Source organism: Haplochromis burtoni, unplaced genomic scaffold (assembly GCF_018398535.1).
Source record: "Haplochromis burtoni strain Fernald_Lab_line unplaced genomic scaffold, NCSU_Asbu1 Contig_335, whole genome shotgun sequence".
Taxonomy (NCBI): Eukaryota; Metazoa; Chordata; class Actinopteri; order Cichliformes; family Cichlidae; genus Haplochromis; species Haplochromis burtoni.
Genome location: NW_024582696.1, coordinates 275,915 through 295,903, shown reverse-complemented (window position 1 = coordinate 295,903; position 19,989 = coordinate 275,915). Strand labels below are relative to the sequence as shown.

Genomic DNA, 19,989 nt, shown 5'->3' with positions numbered 1-19,989 from the left:
TCCTCTCCTCTTCTCTTCTCTCCTCTCCTCTCCTCTCCTCTCCTCTCCTCTCCTCTCCTCTCCTCTCATTTAAATGCTGTACAGAGAAGAAAAAATAATTTCCTTTTTCTTGACGTATGCACATACAGAATTTTAAGAGACTCCTAATTCCGTGTTTTTTCTTTCCGCTTTGCCTGCAGGTCCACCCTCAAAGTGGGTGTAAGCTGAGGAAGTGCCCCCCAACTCACCTGTGCCTGCTGACCACCTCTGACCACCTAGACCAGTTCCTTACACTTCTCGGCCTCAAGCATGGCTCTTGCAGTCTGGATCGTCTTCACTTGTGCTGTGGCTTCCAGCAACATTGCTCCATCCTCACAGGGTATGTAATATTAAAATTCTCTAGTGTTGTCTATATCATGACGAGTGCACATGTGTGCATCTGGATTCAGAATTTATGCGTTAAGATTCTGTTTTAACTCAACGAGCCAGCTTAGACTGTTTTACACACCGTAAGCTTCTGTTGGTTTCACCGTTACTTGTAGCCGGCCTGGCCTGAGGTTACTGCAAATGAGGATGCAATATTTATACATGTGATGAAGGTTGTAAGTGTATTGACTTGCTGACCAGGCTAGAAAAGCTGCACTTCATTAACTGAACTCTCTCTACAGGAGACAGAGAGAGAGAGTGTCTGAGCAAGGTGGATGTGAGAATGTCAATAAAATTTCTTGTCATCTTGATGTTAGTTGGAGCGTGGCAAGAGAATAAGGGGGAATCCGTGCATGTAATGGTGCCATATGTGTGACCTCCTTGAATGTGCCATGTACCATAAGATGTTTCGTTTTGTGTCGCATGTGCGCTAGCTGTTGTAAGCTTGGCAGCAGGTGACCTGGATGGGATGAAGTGATGCTGGAGGGTGTTGTGTATTTGTTGGAAGATATGTATGAGGGAAGGAACGGGAATTGCAGGGGTAGGCAGCGGGCCGAGGAGGGAAAGGAGGGGCTGCTGGGTGTCCTGCTAGTGGCCTGCCACACAGACAGCAGCACACCATCTGCTGTATGTTCTCCGTCAACTCTGTGCCAATGAGCCGCTGGGTGATGGACAGCCAGAATGAAGAGGAGGAGCTTAAGGACACATGGTTACCGCAGGGAGGAGCTAGCGATGAAGAAAGTGGGGAACAGTAAGGTGTGTTTTCATATTAGTGCTGATATCAATATTGGATTTAACATTTCCCCAGTGAAAGCTATGATTGGACAGGTGTGGCTCTAATTTGAGAAGATATTCTTTTTTCTCCTTTGGTTGCATCAGATCTGTGTGGCCCATGTTGTGTTCCATTAGGCCACTGGCATCATGTTGCTTTGTGTTTTACTTGTGGGTGTATATATTTGTATGAAAATAAGCCTCCACCTATCTGCATGACCTGGCACTTCGGGAATAGTAATAATACAGCAATAATCAGTCACAATCACTATCAGCGCACAGACAGAACATTTGGTTGGATGAAATTAAGAAGATTTTTTTTCTATTGGAATCAGGCACATTGCACATTTACATTGGCTCATGTTCACCCACACTGTTTTGGTGCACATAATTTTGGCAGTCAAATTTTGGCTGAAATTCATTCTCTCTTTTATAGTGTGACCAGAGGAGCAGGAGAGAAAAAGAAAGGAGAACAAGGGAAGTGGAATTTAAAGGAAGAGCGCAGGGTTTTGATGTGATGAGATCTGCTGAAATCCCTCTTAGACTAATCAAAGCTCATTTGGAAACCTGCATGATCATCACACATGGCTTCACAGTCTAATGTGTACTCCCTGCTCCTCCTCCGTGTCCCGACTAATCTGCGATGCTTTAACCTCACTCTGCTCCTGGCTGCACATTCTAATATTTACCCTTAACACACACCCATTTATTCTACTCTGGAAGTAGCTCTTTAGTGCAAATGTTCTTAACCAGCATGAGCTTTGTACACGTACGCCTCACATAGTGAATATTTATCCCCTTAAATCACTGTGCAGTTTTTCATTTGTCTTTGAGATCCAATGGCTGCGTGAGACAAAAGACAATATTTTCATCTGTGAATACAAACTCATACTAACCCAAGCAAATAAAGTCATAATCATACTGGCATATAGAAAATCCCTCCACTCCTTTGTCCCGGCAGTCTCCCTGACAGCCTGACATGCGTACCTTGACAAACAGAATGTCCCGCTGATTCCGCAGAATGCTTGAGAATGTACCACCCTTCATACATAGTGCTGCTGATCTGAAAGCCCATTAGGCTTGCTTAATGTGGCAGGCATTGCAGGCAGCTGCGCTGTACGTGATGAAGCCCTGACACAGAACTTTCATTTAGCACAGTGTAAAGCGTTGCTGTGTGCATGTGTATTTGTATTTATGTGCACCAGTGGTGGCAGGAAGACCATTACAAGGCTATTTGTAGGTCCTTTCAGTCTGCAATGTGATGGGTATGAATTTGCAAGCATACAGTATAGTGCATAATGTGCCTGTATGTCCATGAGTGCATGGTGATGTGTTCATGCGAGAGTCTGTATGGATCTTTGTGCTTATGTGAGAGTGCTGACATATCCAGATAGATGTGCGTATGAGCCTTTTTGTCTGTATGTGTGCGTGTGTGTGTTTGTGTGTGCCACTCATACCAGGATGGCAGTGCCAGCTGACTGGTTGAATCTGTTCTCATCTCCCCTGTATTTAAGCCTTTGCTCTCAGATCAGTCGTGTGGAAAGGCCCCTGGTCCTTTAGTGCACACGCAGACATTTTTATCTGTCTTCCCCTCCTCTGCCTGGCTTTTTTTCTTCCCTGCCTTTTCCCCTGAACAGTAGCTATTATTTAAGGATAGGGGACTAGCTGTTTTTACACATCTTCTCAACAAAGTGCTTAGTCTCTCGACTGTTCTCCAAGGGTGACACAATGTTTGAATGGGGACTGTTCTCAGTGTATGCTTTTGCTTTCTGTAATGTAGGGCTGTTCGATATAATGATATATATCGGACGACGATATAAAAACATCTATTGTTTGTTTCGTGGTGTCGCAAAATAAACTGTTTACGGCAATATTTTTTCATCGTTTTGATGGTCACTGTAGTGGCTATATTAATTTCTTAAAGTTCTCTCTTTCTCTTATATTTAATATAACCATACACAAGCGCCTGTTTTTATGCGTTGTGCTTAGCAACAAGACGGTAAAGCCATCGCGTGTCCGCTTGTTTATTTTCCACATAAACCTTTCACAATAAAGTTCAAGATCCTGTTGAGACTTTTCAAAATAAACTGAATCACGTGAAAGAGTATGCAGAGTATTTACAGATGAGAAGCAAAAAAGAGCCGTCAGGTGCTAAAAAATAAACCTTAGACTCAAACGTTAGAACAGGCTTTTCCCCGCAGCACGCGGTGTAATTAATATTTATATACGTTACAACTTATGTCTAAAAATGTATAGTTTCATACATCGTTAAAACACTCGACTCCAGGTACACGACACCCAGCTGGAAACACTTCACGCAAGTTGAGCCGAGATTCACAGAATTTACAGAAAATGTTAAATTTTTGTGATTCATATCGTTATCAGGAGGATACATGTCTTATATGATATGGATATGAGCTTTTGGTCATATCGCACAGCCGTAATGGAGGGCTACATAAAGAATTCACTATGCTGTTGCAAGACAGATGCTTTTTTTAAAATGTCTGAGCTGACAGTTTTTTCCAGGTCCAAATGTTGCCATATCCTAAATTTAAAAGTGGGAGCAAAGATTTAAAAAAAAATGAGTGAGTGAGGGTCTTAAAATCCAATATTGAATTTGCACAGTTAAAGACACGTCTTTCAGTCCTGCAGAAATATTAAAATTGTAATTTTAAAACAGTGACCTACTCATAAATTCATAAGAGCTGACTCTGACAGGCTTATGCCAATAATATCTTTAGAGGAGGCAATAAAAGAGTGCTACTAACACATAGCTTTTTGTCGCCGTGTACTTTCCTAAACAGCATGTAACTTTGAGGCTTCACAAGCAGCAGTTTGTATTTCCTTATTCCCTTCATTTTGTTAACTCACAGCTCTACACTTTTCGCTTGAGTATATGTCAAGCAGAGCACTGAAGCTGAATTAGTTGAACTAAATCACTGAATTAGTTGATTAGATTCAGTTGCATTTAAATGAGTCCATGACGGGAACATAGTAAAGATCCTTTCCTTGTTGAAATTAATTCTGAATGCAATTAATTTGCATTCATAAATACTTTTAGAACTACAAAGGCGCTGAGAAAGTGCATCACTCACCAAAGTCAGCGCTCTACCTCAAAGATTTGAAGAAAGTGATCGACTGCTGTGACAAAAATGTATTAGCTCTTCCTTTTGCTTTACTTCAAGTGTCACTACAATTATCACAGTGGTTTGTATGTTCTTGCTCATATGTAGTACAGTACCCACTCGCTATTTTTATGGTCATATTTAAGCACTCACTGCACATCTTTGTGGATAGAGATCTGAGACATGAAATGAAGAATATATATCTGTGTGTGTGTGCGTGTGTGTTTAACACACTTGTTAAATAGCCTGTCAAAAAACAAAAAACATATTTTAGAAATCTGTCAAAAACCTATATATTTACCTTTCTATTTATTTATTTATTTATTTATTTGGCAAATAACACATTGGACTTCTGTGTAAGTGTAACATTCAGTCACTAAGACAAATTTTCATCTCAGGAATGCAAATAAAAAATGGCATCTTAATCAAAAAAATCATAATGTGCTTCACATTTTTTCTGCTTTTTTGTAAAACAGTAAATTTGAAAATTCATGGATAACAGCAATAATTACATTTTACCATTAAAAATATCACTTTGATTAAAGACCTGGTGTGTAATAGTGGAATACCTATTACAGAAGCAAAAATGGATTTGGTAATTACAAATACTGTTTGTAATTAATTTAAGCAAATTAATTTAATGCAGCTATAGCATATATATATCATATTTATTTATTTATATATTTAGATGATTTATTTATATATATATATATATATATATATATATATATATATATATATATATATATATATATATTTTTTTTTTTATTTATTTTTCAGCCAAGTACATTGTTTGCAACTAAATTAAAATTAGTCTCCGGTGTTACCTCAGCTACTATCCTGGCAACTTCAGCATAGTTTAATGTAATTATTTTTTTTAAGGTGCCTCTGAACATAATTCAGACAGTGACTGATTACATGAGCAACCACACTGTAATTGGAAAAACAGAATTTCTTAGAGACAGGCATGTTGTATCCTGTCAGGTTCACATTGCTCCTGCTTGCAACACCTGGTACTTTGCAGTGATTTATTATTTGTAATTAATTCTACATGGTAACTTTGTTGTTATGAATCTCGATCAGTCTTGTGTATTTCACATCCCCGAGTTCACATGGGAAGGATGCTCAGTAGAAGAGTACAGTTACTAACTTTGACCAATTCTCCTTTGACACAAATATTAGTTGCAGGATCACAGAAGCAGTTGACTATTGCTGGACTTAAATGACATAAATAATAAACTATAGAGACAAGTTCATTTCTAATAGCTTGGATTTTTATAGACCAAGGCCATCCAAACTGCATGTTGTGTGTTCACTGAGACAAGCAAATGCTCCCATTTTGTCTGAAAATGACCTTTGAGTATGCTTTAGCGTGGCTTTTCTCTTTCATAAAGCTGAAATCCACAGCCTTTACTGACACTAATTGCTAATCTAGTGGCTTGTGAATATTGCATATCATCTGGATTTTGCAATAAAGAGCTGCTCTAAAGCCTTTTTTCTCCCTATTCTCTCTCAGTGCCCCTTGTGTGTGTGTTTTCAAGCTTTTGTTGCTTTCTCATCTTATTTGCAACAGTCAGTTCTTCTCACTTCTCTCCTCTCATTTTCATCCAGTCTCTCAGCTACCCCCCCCCCCCCCCCCCCCCCCCCAAACCTTAGCTATTATACCCCCTTTTTGCGCTGTGATATACTTCCCCGCACACTCCCTCCCATCTCTTTCCTGGCCTCCCGTTCTGTTCGCCCATCACCGTTTCTGCTCTCCTCCTTTTTAAACTCTCAGCTCTCCCCATCACTCGACCCCACTTTCTATCTAGCTTCCATCATTGAGATTAACCCCGCTGCCTCCTGCAAGCCACATTTTCCTCCTTTCCTTACCCTCTGCCTCCCGTCCGTTAGCAGCGCACATCTCTTGTCGTTGTTATTCGTTTCTCTTCGCCTCTTTCTGCCTTCTGTCATATCTCGTTTGCTACCTCCCTTGCTCGCTCCCTGGTGCTGAGAGTTACTGTGCTCTTCAAAGCCCTTGGCTGAGAGCAGTAGATCACAGAGAGGCCTGTGTGAGTGAAAGGTTAATGGATGGCCTTTGAACATATATTGGGCGTTGGGGGTGGGGGGGGAGAAGGAGGGACCGACGGGGCGGTGTGGCGGCGTGTTCTTTCAAACCTCACTTTGAAGATGACGCACGCCGCTCTCATGTGCTTGTGACTGTATACGGGGTTGTGCCTTTTTGTTTATTCATTCATGTTAGTGTATGTGTGTTTGCGCCCATTTTGTTTGTGTGTTTGTGTTTGCTTGTAGTCGTGTGTATGCAAGGGCATGTTAGTTTGTGTACATTGATTTGTGTACTGCAAACAAGCTTCTACATCAAGGTTTGAGTACTGTGTTCCTGTTTGTGCAGTCGCGTGATAGCTGCCTCTGTTCTCTCCGGGCCGTGGTGTGTAACTTTGAGGCTTTGTAGCCGTACAGGACTGCATGTGTGTGTATGTGAGACAGCTGGTTTGTGAATATGTACAAAGGTGTGTATGTATCAAGCATGTTATGTGATTAAGAATGTGGGCATTTGCTTATCTCGTGTTCTGTGGAATGCAGAGTGATAGTTAATAGCAGCAGCTTACAGCTGGAAACCAAGAGCAGAGAGAGTAGAGAAGTGAAGAAAGAGAGAGCTAGATCACAGCAGAGAGGGTGGCAATACAGTGAAAGGGAGTAAAGGAGGAGAATGGAATTGAAATGAGAAACTAGAGGTAAAGGGCTGGGAAGGAAGGTGAAGCTAAGAGGTGGGGAGAATGAGGGGAGTGTGTCGGGGACAAGTAAAGGTAAATGAGATAGTTTCCAGGTGGATGAAATTAGATGAGGGATTGAGGGATGGTGCGAGGTGAAAAAGAAAAACACAGAGAGAGGAGGAAACTCACAGTGTTACTCATTACAGTGCAAGTGAATACAATGGCCTGTAAGTGTAGGAGGAATATTTTAATTCATGCTGTAGCTATGAAAACATGAAAGTAGAGGAGCACACAAAATCCTCCGTGCTGTAGTTAACCACATAAGTATACTCGCAAACAGATCGATCACCTCATAAACATGCAGAGTGAAAATACACTCAGGCGCACACACTGTCCAAGCGTCCGGACCTTTGGCTTAGTGTATAAGGAGGTTAATTAAGTGTCTAATGCAGCAGCGGGGCCGGACTTTGACACTCATCTTTCCTAACAGGTCTCCGGTTGCGACTTACGACTTTTTCAAATCCACACACACACAGATTCATACTTGCACACACCTTTTTTTCTGACAGCACTCCGCACAAGCTACTCACTCCGTCTTCCCCTCTCTCCTCCACACTTTGACTTTCTTTTTTCTCATCACTTGCTTCTGCTCTTCATTTCCTCGCCAACTTCCCCGCTTTCCTCTCTCTGCTTCTCTGTCTCTACTCCATTCCTCCCTCATCCCTGTGGCTGTTTCCCTGCAGCACCAGCAGTTTTACTCCAGCACAGTGTTTATATGAATCTAGGTCTGACTCACTGTCTGCTGGCCTGCCTCCTCTGATATGTGCTGGAAACATAGAACAGAATAGAGTTGTGCTGGGCCTGTAGCACTGCTCCCTTCCCCGGGGAGATGGAGGATATTTTACACCCGGTGAATCTCCTACTTTTTAGGCAGGCTGATTTTTATTTTGGGCTATGCCGATTCCTGTTGAGGCACTTTTATTGCATAATTAGGCGCCAGGGCTAGCAATGAAGTGGTTTGACAGTATGAGCACGTCCCGTCTCGCCTCCCTCCTCAAGTTTGTGTGTATGTTGTTCAGTGTCTCAGCGGTTTTTTTAACCACCCGTCTTAATATCTATGCAATGCCTGCTAGTTCCCCCCACAGCAAAGTTTGTCAACGCACAGAGCGAGAGAGAGTTCTTGAGGTTGAGGATGGATGATGGGTAGAGCTTGTGTGCATTTGCCTGCGAGAGTTTGTGTGTATGTGCTTGTCCGTAATTGCAAATGCCTGAGTGTGTGTTGTGTGAGAGTGTAAGTATCCCGTTTCCAACAGGGGCACATTTAATTCTCTTATGAATGATGTAATGTTATGGGCTATGTTGTAATTCAGTTCTGTTAGAGGACGGGGCTGCTGAGGAGAGAAGCTGTCTTATTGAGCAGATCCCAACAATAGGAGGCCTCCTCTCCCACGAATCTGTCTGCCTCATTTCTTTTATGTCACTGACCTTGTGCCTCCACAAAGAATAGTCGTTATGCTCATCTGCTGCCAGCACTTTGTTTGAAGGTTTCTATCTTTTTCCATTGTTACCCTGTCTCATTTGCTGTGCCATTCCATTTCTTCCTCCTGTGTGCTTGTGCGACTCAGCTCCATCACAGTGGATGTGTGTCATTTTGGCACTGCTTTGTGTTCTGACCTTATAGCAAGACTGGTGACTCCCTATACAGTCACTCCTCATCTCATCTCTTCTGTCTCCTTTGCCTGCAGCAGACAGGCGGAGGAGTCAGAGATGAGATAGCATCCTAGCTTTGAGGCCAGCATTTCTCCCTCCCATCCAAAGTCACACACACACATGCACACGCACTGTCCCACAAGCTCAGGCTGCCCCCACCCCTCGCACCCTCATGTTAGGCCTTTAGGTTTGTCTCAGCATGTCACTTTGTCACAACTCCTCAGCTTGAAGGCTGCCTGGATGTGACAGTTCTGGCCACATCGCCTCAGCCTGTCTGTGGTGACAGGCCATGCTCCAGTGAGTCATTACGCTAACTCGCAGTGCTAAGTGAGTCGCTAAGATGCAGCACTAAGCTGATAAGGAGCTCTAGAAATTGGTTGGGATCAGCTGGAGAGGGATCCCCATCACTGAGACCTCTCAGTTCTGTCCAATGACTGTAAAATTACTTGTTCTTCCTCGCCAGCTTTACTAAAGAACTAACCTAAAACTTATGAGGGAGTTAGCTCTTTGCGTTAGCTCTAATGCTAAGGGTATATGTAGATGTAAGGGGTGTTTTAATAATACCACTGGTATATGTGGGCAAAAATAGGAAAATGACCTATATAACAAGAAACCTCCCCACTACTGGACAAAATGTTTCCAGTTCTATGCTTCAGTGCTAGGCTAATGAGTAGTACTGGGAGACAGAGAGGCTAAAGGGGCTGATCATATCATCACAAAAAAACACTCTTCCAAAAGCACACACCACGAGCCACAGAGCTCCACAAGTATAATCTCCTGTTGTGACTCAGTCGCATACTTGCTGGATACCTCCAAGGCCAAACTTTCACAGAGAAAGACACTATAGTTTCTGTGAGAGCCTCAGTGATAATACATCCCAAGGTCAAACTGTCTGAGGTGGTGAAATGAAGATGCTTTTATGTTTGAAAGCACATCGCTGCTGATGAAGACAAATCTTTGTCTGTTTGTACAGAAAATGTAAAATCATTTTGAATGCCACCTGTTTTAGTCAGTACTGACATAACAGACCAAACATTTTCTCTTAACTTTTCTCAAGTGTTGGGCATGGCTCTGGTTGCAGGTAAGATTTTCTTATCGCTCCTCATCAGTTATATTGGATTTGCGCGCAAAGTTGTTATGTGCACTGCAGCTACAGACGTAAGATTAAGAATAGATTTAAAGACTAACAGCAGTAGAGAGCATATGAGCATGCAAAGTCTAGATTGACTTGTGCAAAATTATGTTCTTGTCTGATGGTTCAAGCATCTATCCACCCTCAGGCTTTAATTACTGTGTGAGGATAATGAGTCAAATCCAATCAGTTCTCTCTGTTGCTCTTAATTTGTATGGAGCTTCTATTTGAAGCCAACCGCTTCAGCCCTTCACACCAGCTGCCCTGGAGTGACACCAGGGCTCTGGCTGTGTGGCTGTGTGTGTGTGACCTCTGTCACTTCCACTCTGCCACATCCATGAAAATCAGCTTGTATAATTACTGAATTGGCCCATTATTGGTATGTGTAACAATTGGTAGCATTTCTTGAGCACGGTGGCTGTTAATGCAGTTTTATACACCACAGGAGATAAGTCATAGTCTTACTGCGAGGGATTACATCCAAGTATACATATGGCTGCTGCAGAGAAAGTCACTCCATTCAGCTATTATGAGTCTGACAGACAAGACTAAATGCCCATGTGTGTTATTGTGTGTGTCTGTGTGTGCTGGCTAAAGAGACCCTGAAACCTTAATGGATTCCTGCAGAGTGAAGGACAATCATAGCCCATGGCCAGGCCAAGCTTATCCTCTGCTCATCTCATCTCAGCTCAGCTCAGAGCCAGCCACAGCTCCAGCTAGGCCTCAGGCCATCTGGCTGGCACGCTACCACATACACACACCCTCTCACACACACATAGACACTGAATCCATCCCTCAAGTTAAGATCCATGCTTGTTGTGAATACACCATTCAGAAATTTCTGTATGGATGCAAGATGAATCCTTCTGTATATCTAAACTTTAAAACCCACCTTAGAACTGCAACTTGTCAAAAAGTGGTTGCGTTGCTCTGAATTATGTCGGTGTGAAATATGATATATTAATGACACAAGCAGAGATTTGCAGGGGTGCTAGAAATAGGATAGTTATCTAGCTGCCACACTGAAATTTACTGGCTCATAATGGCTGTGCTCAATTAAGGCTAAATATATGCTGTAACAGCTGGGCCGGAGAAAGTTATACCTGGGAAAAAAAGACAACGGATTTAGGTCCATACAACAGTCTCTGCATAAATTTGGTAATGTTTCATAATCAAGTACATATCATTGTGATTCAGCAGACTTTTGGCTAGTCATTGACTATATAAAGTGTAACTGTAAGATCTAAGTGAGATATCCCACATAATGTTTCACAATTATATAAAGCTTATGAAAGGTACATTGTTGAGCTTTGTGCAAAAAGTTCTGTGCCAATGTCTTGAGCCATTATTATTCACCTTTTTGCTACAATACAGCCTGAACTGTCTTAGGCAAGCTTTCTTGTATCTTCTTTAAGCAGTGTTCAGGAATAGTTTTCGAGGCTACTTAAAAGAAATTCTAAGGTCTTTTTTGGGGATGTTTGCTGCCTTTTGTTCTGTTTTCTGTCATGATGATGCCATCCTGCTTCAATAATGTGGCAGTCCGGGCTCTGGGGAGGTCAGTCCATAATTGATAGTGTTCTGTTGTGTGTTTGTATGTGTGTGTTTTTCTATCCAGATGTGTTGCCATTGCCAATCAGTTGCTTTCCAGATGGTGTTGCATGGTGATTCAAAATCTAATGGTACTTTTCATAATTTCGTCATTTTTGACAAGATCCCCAAACCCCAACTCCATTTCGGGCAGTGGTGTCTACACTACTGCCTGAAATAGAGCTCAAAAGCCTCCATTAGCCTTCATTGTGTTTTACAGAAGGTTGTGGACACTCACTGTTGCACCTCTCTCCTGACCTTCCCTGTACATACTGATCATTCCACTGATTTTCAGTCTAGTTCTTGTGTTATTTGGCATACCTCGCCTCTTTTCCCTGTTTTTTTTCCCCTTACCAACTACTTTTTGACAGGTGTCTATTGAGACCTTTCCTGATAAAGGCTTAGTGAACTGTGGATAGAGCCCAGTTAGTTAGTTCTGCCAATTCATTTTTTTCCAATGTGGTCAAATCTTTTTAAATCAGGAGATAAGCCAAGTTGTCTGTTTTGTGTGGACTCAACACGTTCATTCTTTAGTTAGTTGTCTTTTATATGCCTATAAATTATTCATAGTGCAATATTAAGTGCCTTTACAAACAAACAAAACTAAATTCTTTGAAAAGGGTGAAGGACTAGACTGAAATTGAGAAAATAGAGTCAGTGTCCAAATTAAAAGTTTGAAATACCATCAGAAAGCCTGGTGCTCAAGACCACTTTTACCAAAATTAGAAAAAAGTCTGGCTTCTTAGAGGCAAAATATAAAGAAATGACAAGTGGCTCAAGATGTTTACACAGTACTGTAAATATATGCACTTCTTTTGAAATTCTGCTGAAGAAATAGCTTAAAGGAGATCTTTGCAGCTCAGTGGCAGTATATGGAACTGAAAAGCCAGAAATGCTGTATTTACCATTTAAATTTGCTTGGTATATAAAGTGTGGTTAATGAGTGAGCTGCTGCCTCTGGTAGGGACTAATATTCTTTGCGCCAACCTACAGTGTAAGCTGACTAAGTGTGATCACTCCTGGTGGCCCGCTTCACTTTTACTTCCCTCTTGGCTCATTGTAAGGTTATAATCACTGGCCAGCTGTACACTGCTGCGTATTCACACCACAGGGTAGTTAAGACGACAAGGCCACACACTGACACTACGCATTGTATCCCCACTGTGACACAAGAACTCTGTGTGTATGCATGGATGTGTGCAAGTGTATGTGTGCTTGAATGTGATCTTGCATACTCGTCTGCACAGTGCGTCTGCGTATGTGCTAATTTGCTTCTGTGGGCCTTGTGCGTTTGAGTGTGGACTTGTTTGTCTGGCCTCGCCTGCTGTTTGCATCTCCATGTGCTTTAATTAGTATGCGCTTTTGCATTTAGGCCTTTGTGATTTGGCACTGGCACTGTATTCTGGCGAGGCATAAAAGATTTGAAGTCTGTCTGTGCTAGTCATTCAGCCTTAATGGCGTTAGTTACACAACTGAACTGAAGTCCCTGCTGCATAAATGGGTGGCATTTAGAAATATGAGCAAGTCTGATGGCAGTGAATCATGTAGCACAGTGCTGCAGAGCATGTCTGGGATGACTGACATTGACATTGACCCAGATGGGCACTCCTTCTGAATGGACAGTGGCTGAAACTTAAGCACTGCTAGCTCAGTGTCAGAAAAGGAAAACAGCCCTGCTCTGTGGGTTTCAGCACTAAGAGTAGTGGGGGAGAGGGGCTGACTCAGTGCCCTTGTCTGCTGCTGAGCCTGTCTGGCAAGGGGAAGCGCTATATAGTGAAAGCCTTGGTTTATAAAGAAGTTGCACCCTGTTAAAGTACACCTACCGCCACTCTGTGTAGATTTCACAGGATTCCCACCATCTGGGTAATATGTATCATGTCCTCCTTACTGACACTGCAAAGGAGATCTCGGTCAAAGCCTTCTGGTCCTTCAGGACAGCGGACAGCTCCACACCTAGCTATCTCTGAAGCAGCTCCAAATCTAAGGATGCCATTTTCCCAAAAGAAGTTTTAAAGTCAGTTCAGTACCACGGATAGCAGCTCTCACAGGGCCTGGCATGAGGCTCACAAAAGGAGCGTTGGCTGTCCTTCAGTTTCACTTCCAGATCACTCACTCTACTCCTGTCTACTTCTGTTCAGTCTCTGTGCCCCTGCCTCCACCTGCACTGTAAAGGAAGCTGGCAGCCTTTTTTTTTTTTTAGGCTGAATGGAGAAGCAGTTGGAAAGGTATGCAGTTATGGAGAGAGCTGGAGAGGCAATGAGTGTCTCTCTCAGCACCTCTTTGCAGGCCTCTTTCATGCCTCTCAGCCTGGCTCAGTGATTAACCCTGAGTACCCCGCTTTCCCTGCTGACCCTTCTCCACACAGAGCCGCAGCAGTACATTGACATGCCTCTCAGACAGCTGATTACCAGCAGTGGGTGTGGAAATGGTGTACACACCAGAGTTGAAAATGCATACAGATGCTCTCTGTCTCTCTTTTTTTTTTTTACTTCTTTCACCTCTATTTCCTCTCTTGCTCAGACCTAATCCAACATTTCTGATAGGTAGAATACACTAAAAGATGCGAGAAAGTACATTGGGATGAGTATGATAAGCTGCTGTCTGGCAGTGTGTAGGAGTTTGTTAACATTTGAAACTCTCACAGTTTGTTTCACAAGTGGTGCAGTATCTCATTGCAAAAGCTGGTATGTCTCCAAATCCTTCATGCCAATATGTGGAAAGTGGTCGGCCAGGCTGTGCATCAGTAGCACTGCAAAATTACCATTCAATGAAGGCAAGTCAATAATGGCTCGTTTGTGTTTTACATGAGGACAGCAGGAACCACTTTCATACCACCTGCTCCTGTCAAACATGCATATATGATTTACAATTACACGGAACAACGAGGTGCCTCCTAAAAGTGTACATTAAGGTTCAATGAGTTATCAATAACTTTGCCTCTCTCTCTTTCCTCTCCAGCTCTGAGCCGGTCAATGATGCCCTTCGGTTTGATGCGCCGGGAGCTGGCTTGTGAAGGCTACCCGATCGAACTGCGTTGCCCTGGAAGTGATGTCATCATGATTGAGACGGCTAACTATGGCCGCACCGATGACAAAATCTGTGACGCAGACCCCTTTCAGATGGAGAATGTGCAGTGCTACCTGCCCGACGCCTTCAAGATAATGTCACAGAGGTGACTATTGATCTGTTTAGATCTTGTGTGTGTGTGTGTGTTTGTGCAGAGTAAGAGCCCGGTATTGGCAGAGGAAACAAGATTTTATTTCACAACACAGTTCCTCTAGATTTACTTGCTTTTCCTCTTCAGATGCACAATTTGGGCACCTTGTGGCAAATTGTAGATCTTTGTTGTAATAACATTAAGTAAAACCAATGTCAAACTGAGGCTTTCCTTAAATGTCATTTAATGTTTCATTTTTATTTAATTAAGAATACAAAATGACAATAATTGTAGCAGGTGGCACAATTTGGGAGGAAATTGTTATCAACTAACTATTCTTAGTGACAGCTCTTGCTAACATTATAATGAAGTTTGAGACTATACTGGTGGAATTGTTAGTAAAGTAACTTCCAACTTTAAGTACATGAAAGAAGGGGGAAAAAGCATTAATATTTGAAGGAAGTTTAGTTGTTTAATGTGTGTTTGCTCCAGGATTTTATTTACTTCTCTTCACTTAAAAATAACTAACAGGCAATTTGCCGGGGGGCACTTGAACTGGTGCATTCAAACGTTTCTTTTGGGAAACACTGAAGTCAGCATACTTGACTAACGCTGCTGCGTCTTGGCAAAACTTTTATTTGTAAGGAATTGTGTGTGTGTGTGCGCGTGAGTGTGTGAGTGCGCTTAGTTTCATGTATGCATGAGAATCTATATGTTTATTGCTGGAGTATTTGTAGCGCTTCCTACAGCTGCTCTCTGTGTTTGTGCTCAGCATCTGCTTCCTTTTAGCTCAGATCAATGGAAGCTCTCTTCCAGCTATCCATCACGCTTGTAATGGAGGCACAGGGTGCTAGCTTGAGCAAGGGAGGGAGGGAAGTAGTAGGGGGTGGAGGAGAAAATTGAGGGGGTAAAGGAAGAAGAAAGACTTGTAGAAATGATAGGATGATAGAGAGAGTGCAGCAGAGATTTGAGATATGAATGGAGAGAAAGAGTGTGCAGTGGGGAAATGCTCAAAGCTGGATAGAGAAGGATTATGTGGTGAGAATAACTAAGTGCACGTGCGTGTGGATGTGTATCGTTTCTCCTATGTGGATGTGTTTCTCGGTGTGTGCAACCGTGAGAAGGCATGCAGCGATGCGGTTTAGATGTAGGTATTATGTGCATATGAATGTTTTCCCTGTGCGTGTGGTGTAGAGTATCTGCCTTAGCCCCCCTCGTCCTTCCCTGTTCTCTCACCTCTAATTGCTCCCACTCACAATCCCCCAGGAGAGGAGGTCTTACGTCACTCGCCCTCTCTCTGTCTCTTCCCTCCCTCCATGCTTCTCTGTACCCCCCCCCCACCTTCTCCCTCCCCCTCTGTTTCCACCTCCCTTCGGGTGCAGCTGTCACATGATCTAGTCTAGTGTGAAATTACTCCCATCCCTACCGTTCCCTCTGTCTTTCAGAGCCTGAAGATATTTTTTATTTTTTTTTGGAATACAACCCCTCCTCCCTGTCTTTCTTACAATGGCACTCATCATTATTTTTATTACTTGCTTCCTCCCTTCTCTCTCTTTTCTCGCTTCCTACCCTGCTGTCTCATCTCACAGGTGTAATAATCGTACTCAGTGTGTGGTGGTTGCGGGGTCAGACGTGTTCCCAGACCCCTGCCCAGGGACCTACAAGTACTTGGAGATCCAGTATGAGTGTGTCCCCTACAGTGAGTACTGAGACCCTGTCACACCTTTCCACCTCCCCGCCCTCCCTCACCCCATTCACCGCCCCTCCCATCCTTCCCTGTACCCTCACCTGAGCCTCTCTAGTCCTCTTCAACCCCCCCACCCCACCCCGAACCCTAAAAAAAAGATGACATTCTTATACTCACTCGTGCTCACTCGCTCTCTCTGGATTTTCTCAACACAGTCAAAGCAAAACAAGACAGACAGCCATCCTCACCTGCTCTCTCTGTCTCTCTCTTCTTACTCATACACTGCACAGGCACATACACACCCACACTCACAGAGCACTAAACCTTTTTTCTTCATCGACAGATTGACGCACCAGTAGCTGAGAGGGATTTTCACATGGGGGAAGGTGCTCCACAAACACAGGGTCCGATAAGCACTTTACGCACACCCACAGCAAACACGGGGTCAGCCCTTATTGGCAATCACAGCAGTGTAACGCACACCGCCCCACACTCATGCACTGATTAACCCAGGGGCAGGCGACTGCCTTTATCTGGTGCCAAACACCTTTGCTGTCCCTCTGATTTCCAATAAAAATTAAAATTGGGCACAGTGAGACTTTAAGGCAGGGGGTGTTGTGTGTATACCACACCTCACAATAGGAATGTTAACACAAACAGCAAAGGGCTTATTTTAGACAACATGACCTGGAGCGCCACACAATTTAATGTCCCCATGGTAACGGCTGGCTTCCTCACTGTTTTGCTCAAAACTATGTGGCAGGTGTGACTCTACACATGCCCACACACACATACACACAAGTCTACCTTACACTTGCAAAAAGGGAGGGGGGGAGGGGGCACCGTTGCTTTTTTCTCTCTTCTCTTGAATCTTCCATTCTGAGCAAGCATGTACACACAAACAAGAGCACACTCACACCGCCAAAGGAGCAGACACAGCAAGGATTATACGGTGATGTGTTGATCCTCACTCATGTGAAAATCTCCGCTCAGTCTCCCCTCCTCCCTCTCATGTATTATTACTCTCAGCATTGATCCCCTCACTGTGCAGGTGCACGTGGCTGGAGGGGAGGAGCAGTGGCGCTCCCCTCCACTGGGCAGACGCAGAATTTGGGGTTCAGGAAAGGGTGGTGGGGAAGTATGAGAGTGTTGTGTCAGAGGGGTGGAGGACAAGAGGACATTACTGGGGTGGGGGAGCTATTTATTTCTCATGATAGGGTGTGGGATAACTGTCTCTACTTTTTCCTCAGGTGCAGTTGAAGTGAACCACAGGATCAAGACTACACCAAGCTGCTAACTTCCTTTTCTTTTCCTCTTCCTCACCCTCCTCTTTATCACTTCTCTCTGAGGACTCCAACTCACACTCGCTTTATTATTTCTCACAGTCAGCATCACCTCTTTTTTTAGCCCTTCTTCTCTGTCTTTGACTTTCAATCTTCACTCCACGGTCTTAAATCTTTATTCTTTGTCCTGCTACACTTATTCTTCCTTTATTTTTACTCTCTGACCACCAGTTTGCCACACTAGCTTATCATTCCACTCTATCATTTTTCTTTTGCTGTCCCTGTTATTTATTTATTTGTATTTTTACAGGTACAAATATGCAAAGCATCCAGGGTTTTCCAGGTGCCACTTTTCAGTCCTCACCCTTCCTCTGCTCAGTGCTATGTGCACTTAGTTTAGCTTATGAGAGACTGTGTTGACTCAGGTTGCGGCTAGAGTCATATATGAGAAGGTTGGTTTCTTACATTGGGTGATATTTTCTGGTGTGGATTTTATTCATAGCCTTCCTAGTGGTAATAAGAGTTCTTCTCAAGTGTCCTCTACATTTGGTTTCCCTCTCTTCCAGTTGATATTTGTGTTGGCTATATTTTTCCCTCCACACTGATATGACTTTGCTTGTTAGTCCTTTAATAGTCCTGTGCTGTTGCTCGGTTTCCTGCATTGTCCACAGAGGGTCAAGGTAGCATTACTTAGTTGTGCCTGCTTTCCTCTCCTCATGCATTCTAACCTTGTCTTTTTCCCCCTGACTGCACAAGGGAGCTTGTTCTCTCACTGCAAGGCAATCAAAGGGATGATTAAATAGCTGCTGACTTGCATTTTTCCTCCTTGTGTTTGGGGGGGAAAAAACTTTCTTGATTGTGCCTGAAGTATGGCACGACTTAGAAAATTGGAAGCTGATCCTCCTATGATATAAAGTCTCGCTTGTCTGAGGTGACAAAGAAGAGCCAATTACCCCTGTCCTCTGCCACTCTCCTCCACTGGAGAAGCAAAAACACTTAACTTGCGCACCCTCACAAAAATAGAAACACGCGTGCGTACACAGGCGATGCACGCTACTCAAACTCTGCAGGCTGCTCTATGTATTTGTGCTCATCTGACAAACTAAATACGACCTGACACATTCAGACTCAGAGCTGGAACTGTTCATCCCAAAACCTAGTCACCGTCGCACCACACGCCACTCAACTCGGCCACTTTTAATTACCAGGAGAGGGGGCGCGTCGCTCTCTTCAGTTCTGCCTCAGCAGAGATTTGTCAAGATTAATTGAATTTGCTGCAGCTAATCGCTCTGGTAATGCCCCATCATTTATGTCTGGTTGGGATTGCTGGGCACTCTGGTATCATCTAAACCTGACACATGGGTTTTCATTGGTTGTCTTGACAAAAAGGTGAACAATTGAGAGATGATATGTAAGGGCTGTGTGGCATGGCAGCTGAGATGGTGTGCAGCCATGTTGATGGCTACGAGCGATGTTTGCTTTTGACAGGGTCCTCTGTGTGAGAGCTGTGTTTCCAGTCACCTGAAACGGCACGGTGACAGCCAGTGCTGAGCTGACATACGCACACACCTCAGCTGGCAGAGCTCAGACAAGGGTCTTGCACAAGTATGTGTGTGTGTTGCTGTGCGTGGGACTGCCTTGGCAAAATACAACAAACCGCCAACTAGTCAAGTCATATCTCATCGAGCCAAAAAGCCCTGCAAGGCCGCCCAGCCGTTGCCACGTAGCATTGTTTTTGCCATCCGGAACACAAGACGACAAAATGGCTCAAATGAACTCTCATTTCACACTGGCACAGCCTGCCGTAGCCTGCTAGATCCCATTAAGACATCACAGATCCATGGATACAACTGCAGGATGTGTTTACTGCAGTTAAACCCCTACACTGCAGTTTTAACATAGATGTACGCAGAGTTAAAATAAATCTATCCCACGAGGGAGCCCTTACCTGTTCCCGCTCTTTCTCCAGAACACTGTGCTACATCATTATTGATTCCTAATGCTCCCTATTGGGATTATCTATGCTAGCCATGCCAGAGCTAGCAGACCTTCTCTTGTGGCTCTTTTGTTTCTTCAGCTTTTATATATCTGGTTAATATGCACAGTGCAGGTGGCTGTACAGGCTTTACAGTCGAGAGTTTCTTAGCTTAATTTTATATCCTCCAGTTTTTCCATTTATATTTTGGTACTCTGCCGCTGTTTCACTTTATAAAATTGATTCTTCCCCACAAATGTATTCAGCACTGCCTATTCATTACAAGACATCACTTTTTGGACACAAAGCCACTGGAAATGATAGTTGACTTGTCGGAAGGAGTTTGTCAGTCGCAGGAATAATGGCATTGTAATATGACAAGTTTTGAGGGGAGGAGGGGAAACACTTTGATGTAGCTGAAAATGAAATTCTATTAATATGTA

At 43.4% G+C, this 19,989-nt stretch overlaps 1 protein-coding gene across 2 annotated transcripts in view; it reads left to right on the top strand.

The window, feature by feature from the left end:
• The window catches only part of adgrl1a (adhesion G protein-coupled receptor L1a), a 97,058-nt gene that overhangs the window by 38,262 nt on the left and 38,807 nt on the right, over positions 1–19,989 (top strand). For both annotated transcript variants that reach the window (XM_005942295.2, XM_005942297.2), the window contains exons 2-4: positions 180–358; positions 14,403–14,616; positions 16,191–16,300. In XM_005942295.2, the coding sequence (XP_005942357.1) occupies positions 289–358; positions 14,403–14,616; positions 16,191–16,300 (394 nt within the window). In that variant the 5' untranslated portion in view covers positions 180–288. The remainder of the gene's footprint in view (positions 1–179; positions 359–14,402; positions 14,617–16,190; positions 16,301–19,989) is intronic.